Below are 19,286 nucleotides of genomic sequence, written 5' to 3'. Positions count from 1 at the left end.
CTTTAATAACAAAACCCTTTGATCTTTGTGTATAAAATTTTTTTTTTCTTTTTTTTTTTTTTTTTTTTAATCGTGTGTGTGTGTGTGTGTGTGTGTGTGTGTGTGTGTGTGTGTGTCTGTATAGGTCAAAGGACAATGGGCTCTTTCTACCATGTGGGTTCTGAGAATTGAACTCAAGTCAGTAGGCTTGATGGCAAGCATGTTCACTTGTTGATCCATTATGCCAGGGCTGATAACATTCTAGAAAATAAAAGATACTTTTTTTTTTTTTTTTGGTCTTCTTGAGACAGGGTCTCCCTGTAGCCCCAGCTGTCCTGGAACTTATTATGTAGACCAGGCTGGCCTTGAACTCACAGAGATCTGCCTGCCTCTGCCTCACAAGTGCTGGGATTAAAGGCATGCACCACCGCGCCTGTCGATACTTGTATGTTCCTGACTTGTGACTTTTTTTTTTTTTTTTTTACTTCTGACTTCTTAAAGAAAAAACTCAACTGCTCTGGCTGACTCTGTTCCCATATAGTGTGGCAGGGATCTGCTGGGGGAGGGAGCTTCTGTAGGGACCAAGACCCAGTCTGCCTCCAACCCTACCTGCTGCTTTACTCTGCAGCAGGCTCCCTGCCCATCCTCAAGGACAGGTCTCTGTCTAATGAATGAAGCAGAGCTGTGGCCCTAGCCCCTGTCCCCTAGTCCCCACACAAATGTGTTGTGTCTCACCACCTGTCTGATTACTCTGGATATTTTCACAGAGCATGATTCATTCAATAAATATTTATTGTTCTGGGCAATGGGGACATGGCCATAAATAAAATAGGCAAAATCCCTGCTCTTATGGAACTTTCATTCCAGAGGAGACCAGTAATAAGTCAGGCTTATTGCAAGAAGGTAAGTGCTTTGAAGAAGAAAAAGAAGGGAATGTAAGGGGTATCATTTCAAATGCAGTGATGACAGAGGAGCAGGGGCTTGGAACTGGGTAAAGAGCTGTGTACGTGGTCTGGAATGGTTTTCTTCACAGGGGACAACCAGTGCAAAAGCCTTGAGGCCCAGGAGGAGGAAAGGCTTGTCCAAGGTCAAAAGCTAGTTGACTTTTTTTTGGCAAGGGCTCCCTGGCCTGGAACGCAATAGACCAGGCTGGTCTCTATCTCACAGAGATCCACCTGCCTCTGCTAGGATTAAAGGAATATGCACCACTATACCCTGCCCAGTTGGCATTTAGACAGTTTGCTGCTGGCTCGGACTTCTATGCTTATTCCCCAAGAAAGTTAAGTCTTGGTCCTTCTGGGCACATGGAGTGAGGAGGACAAGGCAAAGATTTGCCTTTTTTCAAAGCCAATATAGCAGCTATATTGATAAGTCTTAGCCTTCTGTAAAGACAGGAGCTTCTGGGGCTTGGGGTGTTGACCAACTGGAGCAGCCTGTGGACTACCCCTGGCCAGACCCCTGAGCTTCCTTGTTTTGGGACCTTGACTCTTGGTGGCATCAGTGAAGACAGATTGCCTGAGCTGGACCTGAGGGGAAAAACCCTAACCTCTCGGTTGTTTTGCCCCCTTCCCCTTTTCCCCCTTTGGACAGACAGGTGGTGACGCCTTTAGTTCAGTGGTAAATAAAGTGGTCCAAACAAAATATCCACAGGAAACTGATAAATTAGAAATAATGACAGCAGAATTGCCTTCAGACAAGGCAGCCCTCGTGGTGGGCACAGGGCCGGTTGGACCGTGGGCCCTTGCCTGTGGCCTGTGTTCTAGTAACAGGGGATGGAGCGCTAGGCATGGACACAGCTTTAGAAGTCTACCCCTAAGCTCAGCATAGGGCACACAGGCTGTGTCCAAGAAAGAACTGGTATAGGAGATCCCATTCTAGTGCCTTAAGGGAGATGGGCTAGGAGGGACTTCTCAAACATCCTCCAATGAACCCTGAGTTCCAGCTTCTTCCAAGGTTCCTGGTGTCAGCCGAGATGCTGAGGCCATCCTTGTTTTTGTTGTTGTTGAAGTAGTCTTGCTACATAGCCCAGGCTAGCTTGTTGCAGTGCTGGAATTGAACTTAGGGTTTCATGCAAGCTAGGCAAGTGTTCTACCACTGACCTGTATTCCTAACCTGCTCAGACTGGTCTTGAACTTGAGATCTGCTCATCTTGCCTCACCTTCTCAGATGCTGGGAATCACAGGCTTGTGCCACCATATCTGCTAATATTGATTGATTGATTGATTGATTATCTGTTTCAGTAATGGGAAGGCTAGTGCATGTTAGGTGAGTAGTCTACTCCTGAGCTACACCCCACCACTGTCTTCTGCTTTCTGTATCTCTACCTGCCTCTGGCTACTAAAACCCCAGACCCTGCAAGCATTCCTGTTAGGGTTCTCCTTGAGCATGGGGGACCTGTAAATGAGGTGGCATGCTTCATTATTGCCAACATAGGGTGGTCTGGAGAGGCCCAGCTTTGCTGTAAAGCTGCTTGTCCTTTGAATTCCCTATGCACAGGATGGTCCTCTCTCTGCCCTAAGGAGGCCTGTCAATCCCTCTCCCAGTGCTACTCCCCAGCCTAACAAGTCTAGCCTGGCCAGTGGGGACTGACTGTTTGCTCTTGTATAACTATGTGGAGACTCATCCCTGCCCCTGAGACAAGCCTGGCCCCTAAAGACTACAAAGACCTCCAGTAAAGCCAGAAATCTGACTGATGATTCATATTCATCCAGGTCTCATATACATTGTTAATATTTTAAGTTTTTTTTTATTTTATGTGTGTGCACAGGTTAGGGCATCTGTGCTGGTGCATGCAAGGACCAGAAAAGAACCTCAAGTGTCTTCCTCTGTCATTTTGCCTTATTTCCTTGAGACAGGGTCTCTAGCTGAACTTGTAGCTTTAGGTATTTTTTTACTAGGATGACTGGCCAGCAAGCCCCAGCAATCTAACCCTCTTTCCTGTACTCCTCCCCCATTTCCTTCCAAAGTATTGTTGGGGTAACAAGCTCACACAGCCAGCTTTTTGTTTAAGGGTTGGGGTTCCCTACTGAGGTCCTCCCACTTGTGCAGCAAGCTCTTTTACCCACTGAGTCATCTCCCTAGCCCCCAGGTCTCATTATCACCCATAACTGATGGGTAGTCCTACTGAGGGGGAGTCTCGCCTCTCCACTGCTCCCTGAACATGTCTCTCTTCCCTCCCAGCTTCCTGAGGCCCAGGAATGCCCCCTTTCCATTTCCCCTGCAACTACAAATTAGTAAACCAGGAGTAGGCAGGTAAGAGGGCCAGCTGCTGGGCCAGTAAAGAAAATAGCTTTCCCTACTCCATCTTCCACCCTCCTTTTCCCTCAGAAAAATATCCCTGCAGAGCCCCCTCTTGTTCACAGCACCTCTGGCCCACATTAAACCCATCTCACTGATAAAGCCAACTCTGGGGCCTGGAGAAGCTCTGGGTTTAATGATTCCTCATTGGGGGCTGGCTAGATTATATATATGGGTGTGCCCAGTAGAATTAAGGGTAGGATAGGAATAAAAGTGGGACCTGTGAGCTGCAGTGCAGCTCAATGGTAGCCTTAGCTTACAGACCCTGAGTTTGTCCCTAGAACCATGGAAATAAAGGGCCTGACTTGCACTCAGAGCCTGGCAGGCTATAGATATGCACACAGACACAGGTGTCCATTCATGCACATGCTTGGTATGGCTTGAGCCCAGCTCTTCTTGCTGTGTACTGAGACGGTTTTTAAGGGTAGGAATTCCTGGTCCAGGAGAAGAGTCTGATCACATTGTTTAGCTAGGGTCATAAGCAGGTCCCTTAACCCTCTGAACTTCACCTTTTTCTATAAAAGGGACAGAACAATGAAAGCATTGAACAAGGCAATCTAGCAGAGGTGCTCAGTAACTAGGCCCTCTCCTAGGGTCTTTGGGGAGAAGGCTGTGCCTTAGACTCACCCTTGGTGGAGGGGTTCTCCTTGCTCCTCTACATGCTGTTTCATGACTGTATTGATGACTTGGGGTCTGTGGCCTACTGCTATGCCAAAAGAAGTCAATCTGGGCTGCAAGTACCATCCAGTTCCACAGTGACCTTGAGGTTTTGCCTTGATGGGCCTAGTGGGCCCCTCCATCTAGTGTCTGGGATGACCATTTCCCAGGAGTGGGTATAAGGATGGAGTGCTCACGTGCCCAGGGCTGATTGCTCAGGATTCCTCCCCCTTTGCCTGCTAGGTTCTGTCAGAGCTACTAAGAGGAGGCCGTGGCAAATTCTCAGAAGAGGCAGATAGGATGGGGTGGAAGGGGAAAGAAACAGGGGCAAGATTCTCTCCCCTGACCACCACTGCTGCCCTTCTAGCCAATGCTCCCATCTCCCCCACCCCACTTCTTCCTTTCCTCCATGTTCACCTGTGGGGAAACTCATTCTTCTCCCTGCTTTGATGATGCCGCCCACCCCAAGCCCCTGCTATCTGCCTCTCCCCTTCTGTGTCCTTTCCTTGTGCTCTTGAAAAATAATCATAATCACAATAATTAATAACACCAGAGCCCATGGCAGGCTTGAGGCAGCTCTTAAAGAAGTGGCACCCTGTTTTCTCCTGGCAAAGCCAGCAGGACTTATGCAGCCCAAAGCTAGCAGCCAGGATGCTACCATGCCTGAGTCTTTGTTCCTGTGTCCCCCCCTTTGCTGGGGTTGGAGGGTAGCGTTGGGGGCACACATTTTTGCCTGTGTTCTCCATCAGGCACTAGGCCTCTTGGATTTTAATTGAACTGTCTCTTCTTAGAGATAGATGTTTCCCACACCCAGCTGCCTGTGTGTGTTGGGAAGCCTGCCTGTAATCTGATGGGGTGAAATTAAAGACACAGCAGCTGGACTGATTGAATGGGGCAGGGGCAGAGCAGACAGGAGGGGACACTTGATGGCACCTCCTCTTTTTAAATAATGTCTCTGGTAATGCATTTTGGGGAATGTGGAAAAAAGAAAAAAGGAAAAAAAAAAAAACCTCCAGCCCTAGAAATGTTAATGATATCCACAGGACACTCAGCAGGAAATGAGAGTGATCTGGGACTAATAAAAACCGAAATGTAATTTGTGCAGATATACGAGGGAGGCAGGCAGATGCAGCCTTCAGAGCAGTCCTGGTTTGTGCATTCTGGGCTCATAAACACACACTGGGGAGGACAGGGAGCATGTACTTCACATCCTGGTCTTGGAAGCAGCCCACCAGCAGACCAGAGCAGGAGTGGCATCTACCAGAACCTGCCATGTACCTTGCTCCATGAAGGTGGGAGCAAGAGGCATAGGGTTCCCCACCTGGCTCAGAGCTACCTCTAGCCCCTCTGAGTAGGCACATTGTGGGGTGTTTCATCGAAACCATCAGGCCCTAATGAGGGGTTAGGGACACATGAGTTGGGGGTAGGGCAGGTAGGAGACTCTTAGTCTGAGAAGACGAGGAGGGGAAGGAAAACATGACTTAGGAGCAGCTGGGTCAGGCGTGCTGATTCCAGGGCAAGGAACTTGGGCTAACTCTGGGACAAGCAGATCAGGCTGTGCTGTGAACTCTAGGGATGCCTAGCTGCCCTGAGCATACCTTATTATAGAGGTCTTCCTTTTGCCCCTTTCTCTAGGTCAATCCCAAAACAGTGAAAAGAAGGCATCTTTGTGGGATTCAGATTAGAGAAGAGTGACTGGCCCTCGCTGCCAGCACAGCTTCTCCATTCCTCTCTTTTCCTACTTCTCCCCTCCCTGTCTCTTCCCCTCTCATACCTCTGTTTCTCTCTGATGCACTCGACTCTCTTCCCCCACCTTTACTTCTGAAAGAACAACTAAAAACAAAAACCTGGAACCTTGTGGCCACACCTCCATCTTTCTGTATTTTGGAAGAAATCGAAAGTTCCTCTCCCTTCCTGGGGGTTTGAGCTGCATAGGCCCAAGGAGTATGTTCTTCCTGCCTTTGGGCCTTTGTGGTGGCTGGGTAAACCCTGAGCCTTGTGGGATTCAGGGCCAGCCCTCTGTGTGAGTCCTCTCTTCCACCCTTAAGGGTTATCTGAGGTAACCATGCCAGTCAGTTGGAGGAAACTAGCTGAGGCACCAAGGTGCAGCCTGTGTTGTGACTCTTATAAGCCCCTACCCCTTCTGGGCCACCTCCCAACCTGTGATCTGTTCTGAGATGTCTTAGACCCTGTTCTCCCCTACCATCAGTGTTGTCTGCCCCAGTCCTGACCTGGGAAAGTCGGGAGGGCATCTGCAGGAAGGGTCAGGACTGTGTCACACTTGCAGGAGCAACCTGGGTCATATGATTTCTGGTGACCAGGGTACTGCATCTTTGTTCCCTATTAGTATACATTCCCACACTCTGGACCATGTAATATGTTTATGCATCTATGATATCAAAATCAAGAGGCAGATGTGGTCATCTTTCATTTCCAAGAGTCGGGAGAGGTGGTGCTTTATGTGGACAGTTGGCTTAGCAGTCCCCAGTCAACATCTGCCAGAAGGGGCAGAGTCCAGATGGCAGTGCAGGGGAGGTGTGTGTGAGTGTGCATGCAGATACGTGTGCCTGGTAGGCCCTGTGTACACGTGTACACTCCTGTATGTGTAGTCACGGCAGGTCTGGCAAGTAGCCTCTCCTGAGTTGGGGGAGGAGGATCCTTATGGGTCCCCAGTATGGCTGGGTCATGCTTGAGTACTGCTACACAGGGACTAAGACCACAGGATCCAACAGGGCCCAGGGAACAGAGTTGGAATTGCTCTGCTAAATGATTTGGAGCTATCTACAGGGACTGGGTATGGTGGTACAAAGGAGCGGATGGAGAGGAGCCAGCAGGAGGGGCCTGGAGTGGCCACTTATGTGACTGGCTCCAGGCAGCCTGTTTTGCACTACCCATGCTGGTGGCCACTCTCCTTGGTGAGGATCAGCTGCAGGTGCTGTGGAAGCAGAATTTCAAAAATACCTCCCTCACTGAAAGGTTGTCAATATGTGCACAGCTGGTGGGGAGGTGGCCAGGAGGGGCGCTAGCTGAGGCAAAGAATGTGGCCCATCTGAATTGTTTTCCCTCTGCACCACCCCTTCTCTTCACAGATAACCAGCCAAGTCATGCAGTCTTTTCGAGAAAGGTGTGGTTTCCATGGCAAACAGCAAAACTACCCACAGACCTCACAGGAGACATCACGCCTGGAGAACTACAGGCAGCCGGGTCAGACTGGGCTGAGCTGTGACCGGCAGCGGCTGCTGGCCAAGGACTATTATAACCCGCAGCCCTATGCAGGGTATGAGGGTAGTACTGGCACACCCTCCAGCACAGTAGCCACAGCTGCTGCGGACAAGTACCATCGAGGCAGCAAGGCCCTGCAGGGGAGACCAGCTTTCCCTGGCTATGTCCAGGACAGCAGCCCCTACCCGGGGCGCTACTCTGGCGAGGAGGGTCTTCAAACATGGGGGACCCCACAGCCACCACCTCCCCAGTCACAGCCCCTGCCAGGAGCAGTAGGCAAGTATGAGGAGAACTTGATGAAGAAGACAGTGGTGCCCCCAAGCAGGCAGTACCCTGAGCAGGGGCCTCAACTTCCCTTCCGGACTCACAGTCTGCATGTCCCACCACCACAGCCTCAGCAACCCCTGGCCTACCCCAAACTCCAAAGGCAGAAACCACAGAATGACCTCACCTCCCCTCTGCCCTTCCCCCAGAGTAGCCACTTTCCCCAGCATTCCCAGTCCTTCCCCACCTCTTCTACCTATTCTGCAGTGCAGGGTGGAGGACAGGGGGCTCACTCATATAAGAGTTGCACAGCACCATCTGTCCCGCCTCATGACAGGCCGTTGACTGCCAATGCCAGCCTGGCCCCAGGGCAGCGGGTCCAGAATCTTCACGCTTACCAGTCAGGCCGCCTTGGCTATGAGCAGCAGCAGCAGCAGCAGCAGCAGCAGCAGCAGCAACAGCAGCAGCAAGCTCTTCAGGGCCGGCACCATGCCCAGGAAAGCCTCCATTATCAGAACCTTGCCAAGTACCAACACTATGGGCAGCAAGGCCAGGGCTACTGCCCATCAGACACAGCTGTCAGGACTCCAGAGCAGTACTACCAGACCTTCAGCCCTAGCTCCAGCCACTCCCCTGCTCGCTCAGTGGGTCGCTCGCCTTCCTACAGCTCCACTCCGTCACCATTGATGCCCAATCTGGAGAACTTCCCCTATAACCAGCAGCCTCTCAGCACTGGGGCATTCCCCACAGGCATCACTGACCACAGTCACTTCATGCCCCTGCTCAACCCATCCCCAACAGACGCCGCCAGTTCTGTGGACCCCCAGGCCAGCAACTGTAAGTCCCTTCAGAAGGAGAAGCTCCCTGACAACTTGCTGTCTGACCTCAGCCTACAGAGCCTCACAGCACTCACTTCACAGGTGGAGAATATCTCCAACACTGTGCAGCAACTCTTGCTGTCCAAAGCTGCCATGCCGCAGAAGAAAGGGGTCAAGAGCCTTGTGTCTAGAACCCCAGAGCAGCACAAGAGCCAGCACTGTAGCCCCGAGGGCAGTGGCTACTCAGCAGAGCCAGCAGGTACACCACTGTCTGAGCCGCCAAGCAGCACACCGCAATCCACTCATGCTGAGCCACAAGAGGCCGACTACCTGAGTGGCTCCGAAGACCCACTAGAGCGTAGCTTTCTCTACTGCAGCCAGGCCCGTGGCAGCCCTGCCAGGGTCAATAGCAACTCCAAGGCTAAGCCTGAGTCTGTGTCTACGTGTTCTGTGACCTCACCTGACGACATGTCCACCAAGTCTGATGATTCCTTCCAGAGCCTGCACAGCACTCTGCCACTGGACAGCTTCTCCAAATTTGTGGCAGGCGAGCGGGACTGCCCGAGGCTCCTGCTCAGTGCCCTGGCACAGGAAGATCTGGCCTCTGAGATCCTGGGGCTGCAGGAAGCCATTGTTGAGAAGGCTGACAAGGCCTGGGCTGAGGCTCCTGACCTGCCCAAGGACAATGGCAAGCCACCCTTCTCACTGGAGAATCACAGCGCCTGCCTGGACACCATGGCCAAGAGTTCTTGGCCACGGCCAGTGGAGTCAGAAGCCCTGCCTGAGTCCTTGCAGCTGAACAAGGGTGGCAGTGCCAAGGACTTCAGCCCAGGGCTGTTTGAAGACTCTTCCATGGCCTTTGCCACCCCTGACCCCAAGAAGACAACCAGTCCCCTGTCCTTTGGCACCAAGCCTACGCTTGGGGCTGCCGCTCCAGACCCTACCACTGTAGCATTTGACTGCTTCCCAGACACAACCACGGCCAGCTCAGTAGACAGTGCCAACCCGTTTGCCTGGCCAGAGGAGAACCTGGGGGATGCTTGTCCCCGTTGGACTCTCCACCCTGGCGAACTCACCAAGGGCTTGGAGCAGAGTGGGAAAGTCTCAGATGGTATGAGCAAAGCAGACACCCATGAGGCCTCAGCCTGTCTGGGCTTCCAGGAGGAGCATCCCACTGGGAAGCCAGCAGTTGTGCTGTCTGGGGACTTCAAGCAGGAGGAAGCAGATGGGGTGAAGGAGGAGATAGGTGGGCTGCTGCAGTGCCCTGAGGTGGGCAAGGCCGACCGGTGGCTGGAGGACAGCCGACATTGCTGTTCCACCACTGACTTTGGGGACCTGCCACTGTTGCCACCTCCTGGCAGGAAGGAGGACCTGGAGGCCGAGGAGGAGTACTCTTCCCTATGTGAGCTGCTGGGCAGCCCTGAGCAGAGGCCTGGCCTACAGGACCCACTGTCACCCAAGGCCCCACTCATCTGTACCAAGGAGGAGGCGGAGGAGGTGCTGGACACCAAAGCTGGCTGGGGCTCTCCATGCCACCTTGCTGGGGAGCCTGCCATCCTGCTGGGCCCCTCTGTCGGGGCGGAGTCAAAGGTCCAGAGCTGGTTTGAGTCTTCCCTGTCCCACATGAAGCAAGGAGAAGATGGGCCTGAGGGGGAGAGGGCTCCAGGTGGTTCTACCACTTCAGAAGCCTCCTTGACACAGAAACCTAACAAGCCTGCTGTGCCCGAGGTCCCCATTGCTAAGAAAGAGCCTGTGCCACGGGGCAAAAGTTTGAGGAGCCGGCGGGTACACCGGGGGCTGCCTGAAGCTGAAGAATCTCCCTGCAGGGTGCCAGCGCTGCCCAAAGACCTCTTGCTTCCAGAATCCTGCGTGGGACCCCCACAAGGACAGGCAGAAGGGGCTGGAGCCCCAGGCCGGGGGCCCTCAGAAGGGCTCCCCAGAATGTGTACCCGCTCTCTAACAGCTATGAGTGAGCCCCGAACTCCTGGACCTCCAGGCCTGACCACCACCCCCGCACCTCCTGACAAACTGGGGGGCAAACAGCGAGCCGCCTTCAAGTCTGGCAAGCGGGTAGGGAAACCATCTCCCAAGGCTGCATCCAGCCCCAGTAACCCTGCCGCCCTGCCTGTTGCCTCAGACAGCAGCCCCATGGGCTCCAAGACCAAGGAGCCAGATTCTCCCAGCATGCCTGGCAAGGACCAACGTTCCATGGTACTCCGTTCTCGCACCAAACCCCAGCAGGTCTTCCACGCCAAGCGGCGGCGGCCCTCAGAGAGCCGGCTCCCAGACTGCCGTACCACCAAGAAGCTCTCTGCCAACAACCACTTGCCTGCTACATTCAAGGTCTCCAGTGGTCCCCAGAAGGAAGGCCGAGTGAGCCAGCGGGTCAGAGTCCCCAAGCCTGGTGCAGGGACTAAGCTTTCAGATCGACCTCTCCACACACTAAAACGGAAGTCATCCTTCATGACTCCTGTTCCCACCAAGAAGCGGAGCCTAGTCCTTCGTAGCAACAATGGCGGCAGCAGTGGGGTCGATGGGAGGGAGGAAAGGGCTGAGGTCTCCCCTGGTCTCTTAAGGAGGATGACTTCACCCCAGAGGGTCAGGCCCAGGGGCAGTGGGGAACCCCCACCACCCCCACCCCTGGAGCCATCAGCTGCAGGCCTGGAGTTGGCTACACCAGCTTCCCTACCCAGTGCTGTGAGAACAAAGGTGTTGCCACCCCGCAAGGGCCGCGGCCTCAAGCTGGAGGCCATAGTGCAGAAGATCACCTCACCTGGGCTCAAAAAGCTTGCATGCAGAGTGCCAGGGGCCCCTCCTGGGACACCCCGGAGCCCAACTCTGCCTGAGAAACGTGCAGGGGGCAGTCCACCTGGGGCTGAAGAGGGCCTGGGAAGCCTAGGCCCTGGACAAATGCTACCAGCAGCTTCAGGAGTCGATCTGTTGTGTAGAAACCCAGCCAACAGGTCCTTAAAAGGCAAACTTGTGAACAATAAGAAACTGTCCTCCACTGCTGACTGTCTCAAAGCTGAGGCCTTCTTGTCTCCAGATGCCCTGCCACCCCCAGGGACTATCCCAGCACCGAAGAAAAGGAGCCGGAAAGGCAGGGCTGGGGTCTTGGGACTCTGCAAAGGCCCATTGGAGAAGCGGCCCTGTCATGGCCAAACTCTGATCCTTGCTCCCCGAGATAGGGCCAGCAGCACTCAGGGTGGAGGTGAGGACAGCCCCAGTGGAGGAGGCAAGAAGCCAAAGACAGAAGAGCTGGGACTGGCCTCCCAGCCTCCCGATGGCCGGCCCTGCCAGCCCCAGACAAGGGCCCAGAAGCAGCCTGGCCATGCCAACTATAGCAGCTATTCAAAGCGGAAGCGCCTCAGCCGGGGACGGGCTAAGACCACACACACCTCACCTTGTAAGGGGCGTGCTACGCGGCGACGGCAGCAGCAGGTGCTGCCTCTGGATCCTGCAGAACCTGAAATCCGCCTCAAATACATTTCCTCTTCCAAGAGGCTGAGGGCAGACAGCCGGACCCCAGCCTTCTCGCCCTTTGTGCGGGTGGAGAAGCGAGATGCATTCACCACCATATGTACTGTTGTCAACGCCCCAGGGGATGAACCCAAGCCTCACTGGAAGCCTGCCCCCTCTGCTGCTTCCTCCTCCTCTGCCTCTTCGTCCTCCTCTTCCTTAGACCCAGCTGGGGCCTCCCTGACCATGCTCCCTGGAAGCTCTGTGCTGCAGCCTCGGCCCTCTCTGCCCCTCTCCTCTACCATGCACCTGGGGCCTGTGGTGTCCAAGGCCCTAAGTACCTCTTGCCTTGTCTGCTGCCTCTGCCAAAACCCAGCCAACTTCAAGGACCTTGGAGACCTCTGTGGCCCCTACTACCCTGAACACTGCCTCCCCAAAAAGAAACCAAAACTCAAGGAGAAGGTGCGGCTGGAGGGCATCTTGGAGGAGGTCTCTCTGCCTCTTGAGAGAACACTCAAAGCTCCAGAGTGTGCAGCCAGCACTTCCGCTGCTGCCACCACCGCTGCTGCTGCCACACTTGGGAGGCTGCCCAAACCTGATGGTCCAGCGGACCCCACCAAGCAAGGCTCCTTGCGCACCAGTGCCCGGGGCCTTTCACGGCGGCTGCAGAGTTGCTATTGCTGTGATGGTCAGGGGGATGGGGGTGAGGAGGTGGCCCCAGCTGACAAGAGCCGCAAACATGAATGCAGCAAAGAGGCCCCTGCAGAGCCTGGTGGGGACACCCAGGAGCATTGGGTGCATGAGGCCTGTGCTGTGTGGACCAGCGGGGTATACCTGGTGGCCGGGAAGCTCTTTGGGCTACAGGAGGCCATGAAGGTGGCTGTGGACATGGTAAGAAGCTAGCCGAGCCGGGGTGGGGGTGGAATCCTGAAGTACAGGTAGGCAGGTAGAGGGTACTGTTATCTTCAGAACTTACTGGGGGTCGTGTGCCCACAGCCACAGAATACAGTCTCAGGCTCCAGAATTTCCTCCAGGGAGTGTAGAGACAAGTTGAAGCACTCCTGAGGCTAAAGCAGGACACTGCTGCAGCCCTCATGTCCCTCTGGGTCACATATCACCTGAGAATCGCCCAAGCCCCACATAGGATGCTGAGAGGATAGAGGTCTCCCAGAATTAAATGTCAGGGAATAGCCTATCCTATCCATGAGCTAGGGCATAGGGGACAGCCCCTAAACAACATGAGGCTAAAGCATGGGACCCTGGTCCAGGCAACCCTGGAGCCCACAACAGCCCAGAGCCTTAGACACCTGATTCTAAGCCATACCTTCAGAGCACTCTGTAGCTGCCACACTCACCTGGGGAGGCAGCCTCTGCCTTCGTTCATTCATCTCCCATGGGATGAGGTCACGGGGCCTAGCCACCTACCAAGCTTTGAGGAGTCTACATCTGGCATCACAAGACTAGGAGCATGGGATAGGGGTGTGCATTCTGAACAGAAGCTACTGGGGTTCCTCAGGTCATGGGCACTAGCAGATACCATTCCAACATGTTCTTCCCCCGTAGTGGGGGCATCAAAGCCACTTCCTGCCCCAGCAGGTTATGTCCTAGGTCCGGGGTGACAAGACTCCTCCACACTGGTTCTCACAGAATATCCACACCAGCCTTGTCCAACTCCTACTTCTACTTCTGTTTCTTCTCTCAGTCTACTGTGGGCAGGGGCAAATGAGTTTAGAAGACCTAGACTGCTCAGTGGGGCTTGGGCCTCTGAGCCATTTTGTGGCCCGGCAGAGCTACCTAGCTCAGCGGTCTCCTCCCTCCCCACACTTTTCTGTCCCAGCTCTTGGAAGCATTCTACCCAGACCCCACCCTTGACCTTGGGGATTACTGCCCATGTCTCTTGGCTTCCAGCTGCCCACTGCCCAGTAATGACTGTAGAACCTCTCTCTGGACCCTAATGTCTGTCCACCTTGAAAAGGGCCCAAATGACACTAAGCTTCCAGTGCCTCAGCCAGCTCATGACAGAAGGACCTCCGTACCCCTACAGCCCTGGGCCTCCCTCTCCTCTTCCTGTCACTGGCTTCATGGTAACTTGTCTTCTTAGTCACCTTAAAACAGTCTCAAGTCGCTCCCATCATTAGAAAATAGCCCCTAAGCCAGGTGTGGTAGGACACACCTTTGATCCCAGCACTCCAGAGGCAGAAGCTGGCAGATCTCTATGAGTTCCAGGCCAGCTGGGGCTATAGGGGGACTCTGTCTCAAAAAAAGAAAGAAAAAAAAAAGGAGGGAGGGAGGGTGAGAGAGAGAGAGAGAGAGAGAAAGAAAGAAAGAAATAAACCCGGGACCCCTGCCCAGCTGGATGTCCCCCACCCATGTCACTGGCTTCATGGTAACTTGTCTTCTTAGTCACCTTAAAACAGTCTCAAGTCGCTCCCATCATTAGAAAATAGCCCCTAAGCCAGGTGTGGTAGGACACACCTTTGATCCCAGCACTCCAGAGGCAGAAGCTGGCAGATCTCTATGAGTTCCAGGCCAGCTGGGGCTATAGGGGGACTCTGTCTCAAAAAAAGAAAGAAAAAAAAAAGGAGGGAGGGAGGGTGAGAGAGAGAGAGAGAGAAAGAAAGAAAGAAATAACCCCGGGACCCCTGCCCAGCTGGATGTCCCCCACCCCCACCCTGTACCATTCACACCATTCACAGGGCCTCAGGAGTGCTAGTGCTACTCTGGTACCATAGCCTGAGGCCCATATCCAGGGTTTATTGGAGGCCAGAGTTGGGACCCGGTTATCTCATGTTCCTTGCACCCAGCACAAGGAAAGACAGCCGTGAGTACAGATAAAGGGCCCTGTAGTCTGGCCTCTCCATTTGCTGCTGGTGCTGGCACACAGACAGACCTATTGAGCTGAGGAGCGGGTGTGGGTCAGAGTCACAGCTGGAGCCACCTCATGGCTCAACCTGTCTCCCTGCTACACTCCAGCATGACTTAGTGGCTTCCTACCACAGGATGACAGGGAAGGTCAGGAGAGGCTCTCACTGGACAGAGGTTTGCCACATACTGAGGGCCCTCCCTGCCAGAAGTACTGAGCCTGATAAGCTCATGGCTGGCAGCTGGGGTCTGCTGACAGGACTCAGGTCTGAGTATATGGCCCCACCCAGTACCCTGTCCAGTCTTTTAGCCTCCCCTTTGTTCTCTGGAGGACTGAGGTATGTGAGCCCCCAGGGTTGCTCTTCCTGCCTTTCTCCCTGTTCTCTCTCAGCCTGCCATGCCTACCTTCCTGGGCTTTAGCCTCCTGGGCTGCCCACATCCCTGACCCCATTGTTACCACACCCCATTTCCTGGCTAGATGGGTGGGGTACAGCAACATAGGAACCTGGGACTGACTCATGCTCTCAGGAGGCTGGTAGCCTCTGAGTGTAGGTACCTGGACCAGAAAGTGGGACACAGTTCATAGGCCATACCCCCTCTTGGGAGAACTAGGGGCAAGAACAGTGGGGCTCATTCCTTTACACCTCAGTTTCTTCGTGTCTACAAGGAGCACTCAGATACTTGCCTCAAGGGTTTCTGGGGCCATAGCTGTGCCATCATCTACAGGGGGCCTTGTGGTTACCCTTAAACCTCACAACACTCCAAAGGCCACTGTGAATTACACTGTATCCTGGGGTCCCCAATTATGCTTCATCTCCCCCATACGGGTCAACATGTATGGAACTCAGGGCTCCAAATTCATGGACAGTCCATCCAGAAGCTCTGCAGAAACCATGTTCCAAGTGCTCCTCAGCCTACCTTCCCCTGCTGCCCTCTCCAGCTATGGGGGATTAGGACAGTGCCACCCTCCTGGGCCTGCTGTACTATGGCTCAGTCAGCCTGCAGCTTTGTGCCTGTGGGTGTGCCTGCTCCACTTTCATGCCAGCCTGGAGAAGAGACTGCTGTTCTGGGGCTTCCAGCCATGCCTAGAGCAAGCTGTTCTTGTCTAAGTGCTTGCCATCTGGGCCTGCTCTGTGCCCTCTGCTTCCCTCCTGCCTCACTGCCCACCAAAATGATGGGCCCAGGAGCACGAGTGACCTGGGATCTGTCTCTGTCCCTCCCTAGGCCCAGGTTTGGCTTCACTTCACAGCTTTCCTGTCAATGTCATGTCATAGCCTCTGAGCCCAGCAGAAGACATGGAGATGTACCATGGGCCTGGCATGTCCTGGGGGAACAGGGCATCAGAATCAGGAAATAAGCCTTGGCAGTCACTATCAGCCCTCTTACCCAGCTCCACTCTGGGCTCCTGCTGCCACCACAGGGTGAAAAGTGCTTCTTGCCTCTTCTCACATGGAAGAGAGGCTGTCTCACCATCTGTGGTGTGGAATCAGGGAAAGTCACTCCTTTGAGGCTGCCAGAAGGAACCAGTAGACAAGGACACACCAGGGCCAGCATGTAAATAACACCTGACAGATGCTGGCTGCCATCCATGGCCAGTGTGGTAACTAGCACCACTAGCCCAAGAAGGTTCTCCACCCAGTGTGCCAGCCCTCAAGGACATCTCATTCCCTGCTGCTTTTCAGGGGCCGTTCTGATGGCAGGCCTTTCTGGAGTACACAAAGACTTACTTGCCTTCCTCTCTCTTCAGCCATGTTCTAGCTGTCATGAATCCGGGGCCACCATCTCATGCTCCTACAAAGGATGCATCCATACCTACCACTACCCGTGTGCCAGCGACACAGGTAAGAGCTGGCCACAGGGGCCCTGAATACAGCTCTTCCAACCCAGGTTCCATGTGACTATCTCATTTTCTTTCTACCTACACCTGGATTGGGCAATGTCACAGACATAAAAATATGTCAGTCCCTACCCACCTAATAGAGGAGAAACAGAGGCATAAATGATAGAGGTCTGAGCAGAGAGTTGAGAAAGAAAAGGATATAGGATGGGCTTTGAAGGATGAATAGGAGCCCTACTCTTGTCTGGTCACTCATCCCAACCAGGGCAGTGGCCCATAACCAGCCCTGTCTGGATCCAGCCCAGCACTGGATCCTGGGCCAGCACCAGTCCCAGCCAAACCACTCTAGGAACCATACAGGGCTTCAGGTGATGACAGTCCTTTGGTGGTGCTGAGCTGATAATACCTAGCAGAAAGGGGATGGTGGGGCACAGGTGAGGTTGCTGCTGGCTCCACATCCATCATACAGAGCATGGCCAGTGTTGGAATGTGAACTTAGACACATGGCCTCACTCCCTGTCAGAGCTACCACAGTAGCAATCCTCATGTGGCAATTCGCTTTCTGCCCACAGCCTGCTATGCTGTCTCACCACAGGTACCATCTAGCCCTAGAAAAGCTGGGACTTTCTGGCTTTACATCCTGTGCTCTCCTACTCTGGGCCTGCCCGGCCTCCCCAGAGGCAGTCAGTACAGTCTGTTTCTACCCACAATAACAGACTATGTGTCTGTAACTTTTCTATTGCTATGATCAACTACCCTGACAAAAGCAACTTAAGGATTTGTTTTAGCTCACAGTCCCAGGGTATAGTCCATTGTAGCAAGAAAGTCACAGCAGCAGGAGCTCAAGGGAGCTGGTCCAATTGCATCCTCAATCAAAAAGCCAGAGAGGCTGAGGCTGGAGAGATGGCTTAGTGGTTAAGAACACTGGTTGCTCTTGCAGAGGATCCCAGTTTGGTTCCCAGCACCCACATGACTGCTAACAGCCCATCCATAACTCCAGTTCCAGGGACTCTGATACCCTCTTCTGGTCTCTGTGGCCACTGCACATAGGTGGTACACTTAAATCCATACAGGCAAAACACTCATACGCATAAAATAAAAAAAAGCGAGGCATGTGGCATACACCTTTAATAACAACATTCAGGAGGCAAAGGCAGGCTTATCTCTGAGTTCAAGGCCAGCCTGGTCTATATAGTCAGTTCCAGACCAGCGAGGGCTACATAGGAGACCGTAGCTCAAAAAAGAAAGAGGAAAAAAGAAAAAGCAGAACTGGAAAGATGGTTCAGCAGTTAAGAGCATGTTCTTTTTTTGCAGAGGACCCAAGTTTGGTTCCCAGCACATATGTCCAGCAGCTCACAGCTGTCTGTAACTCTAGCTCCAGGGTATCTGATGTCTTCCACTGACTTCCACAGGCGCACAAACCTACACTCACACACACACACGTATACACATAATTTTTACATTTATTTTTTAAAAAGGAAGCAGCAGAAACTAGCAAATGCTGTGCTATTGCTGAGCTTACTTTCTCCATTTTATACAGTCCAGGATCCCAATCCAAGGAACGTTGCTACCTATAGTGGGTGGGTCTTCCTACAGCAATTAACCTAATCAGGATAATTCTCTATAGGCATACCCAGAGGCCCATCTCCCAGTTAATTCTAGATTCTATCAAGTTTAGAGGAGTTGAGCCATAGTTAGTGGTGAGACTGTAGACCAGGCTTTGAGAAATGTAACAGGAATGTGTAGTCTCCAGGACTGAGCAAGAAGGGGACTGGGAACACAAGAAGCTATGATCAAGACTGATGAACTGCCACTGAACCAAGCAGGAGAGGATGGCTGCCTAATGCTGGCAGAACCATACATCCCAGAGACTACTGACACAGAAACCATAGGACTTGATGAAAACGTGAGAGCAGGTTTGTCAAACCTGGCTTCTTCATATTAAAAGAAATGTTGATTGGAGCAAGGCTGGCATGAGAAGATAGAGAGGCCAAGATACTGGCCCTCCCAGCCCACTTTACTGGCTTAAATAGCACTATTTATTAATACCTCCAAGGGCACAAATCAACTGGCAGGCTCTGCTGGGGACAGGCTGCTCTAGAAGTCCCCAGGGGTGCCAGTGCTATCTCTTCCATGTGGTCTTGCCCTCTGGTGGCTGACAAGTCCTTGTGATAGTAGGACCCTGAAAGAAAAGAGGTCTCAAGGCCTCTTAGCTTGGCTTCTGGACCTTGCTGAATCCTACTGGCCAAAGGCAGGTCACCAGTTCAGCTCAGGTTCAAAGGATGGGGACCCCTACAGAGTCATGTAGCAAAGAATGGGCAAAAGGGAAGCCACTTGCCACAAGCTAGCAGCTGCCATGTGGTCAGGCTGACCCGGAGATGTCTATAGGCATGGAGCTGTCCCCACTGGGCTCACACCTGAGATTCTGGGCCTTAGCAAGTGGGGTGGGAGGACACACCTCTGAACAAGTGGCAAGGGGTGTAACCCTGGAAAATGGGCACAACAGCCAGAGCAAGAGTAGAGGCCAAAATGCCTAGCCAGGTGACTAGGGAGTATAAGAACAGTTCACTGATGTTCCCAGGGGTCTTCAAGCTACGAGAGTCAAGGTGACCATGGCTGATGCCTTCTCCCCCTCACTTTCTCAAGAGCGCAGCTGCCACACCAGGGGCTCCAGACTAATCTTAAGTCCCAGAGCTGCCTGGCCCTCCCCAGTCCCAGCCCCCAGCAACTGCTGGGTGATTGTTGGCTGAGTTGATTTGAAACTACTATCTGCACTTAGCCCTGGTTCTGTGGTGTGTGAGCTGCTGGCTTTAGAAGGCAAAAACCTCTCCTGCAACTTCCCGAAGTAACATTTCCCTCCCTCCCCGCCTTGGGTGGAGGAGGCACCTTGG

At 53.4% G+C, this 19,286-nt stretch overlaps 1 protein-coding gene across 2 annotated transcripts in view; it reads left to right on the top strand.

Annotated features, from left to right (window-relative positions):
* Nucleotides 1–19,286, top strand: part of Rai1 (retinoic acid induced 1) — a 109,119-nt gene that overhangs the window by 88,555 nt on the left and 1,278 nt on the right. For both annotated transcript variants that reach the window (XM_008821983.3, XM_029558092.1), the window contains 2 exons: nucleotides 7,023–12,587; nucleotides 16,306–16,399. In XM_008821983.3, the coding sequence (XP_008820205.1) occupies nucleotides 7,038–12,587; nucleotides 16,306–16,399 (5,644 nt within the window). In that variant the 5' untranslated portion in view covers nucleotides 7,023–7,037. The remainder of the gene's footprint in view (nucleotides 1–7,022; nucleotides 12,588–16,305; nucleotides 16,400–19,286) is intronic.

This window comes from Nannospalax galili, unplaced genomic scaffold (genome assembly GCF_000622305.1).
Source record: "Nannospalax galili isolate Female #2095 unplaced genomic scaffold, S.galili_v1.0 scaffold1448, whole genome shotgun sequence".
NCBI lineage: Eukaryota > Metazoa > Chordata > Mammalia > Rodentia > Spalacidae > Nannospalax > Nannospalax galili.
This window is presented reverse-complemented; position numbering and strand designations above follow the sequence as displayed.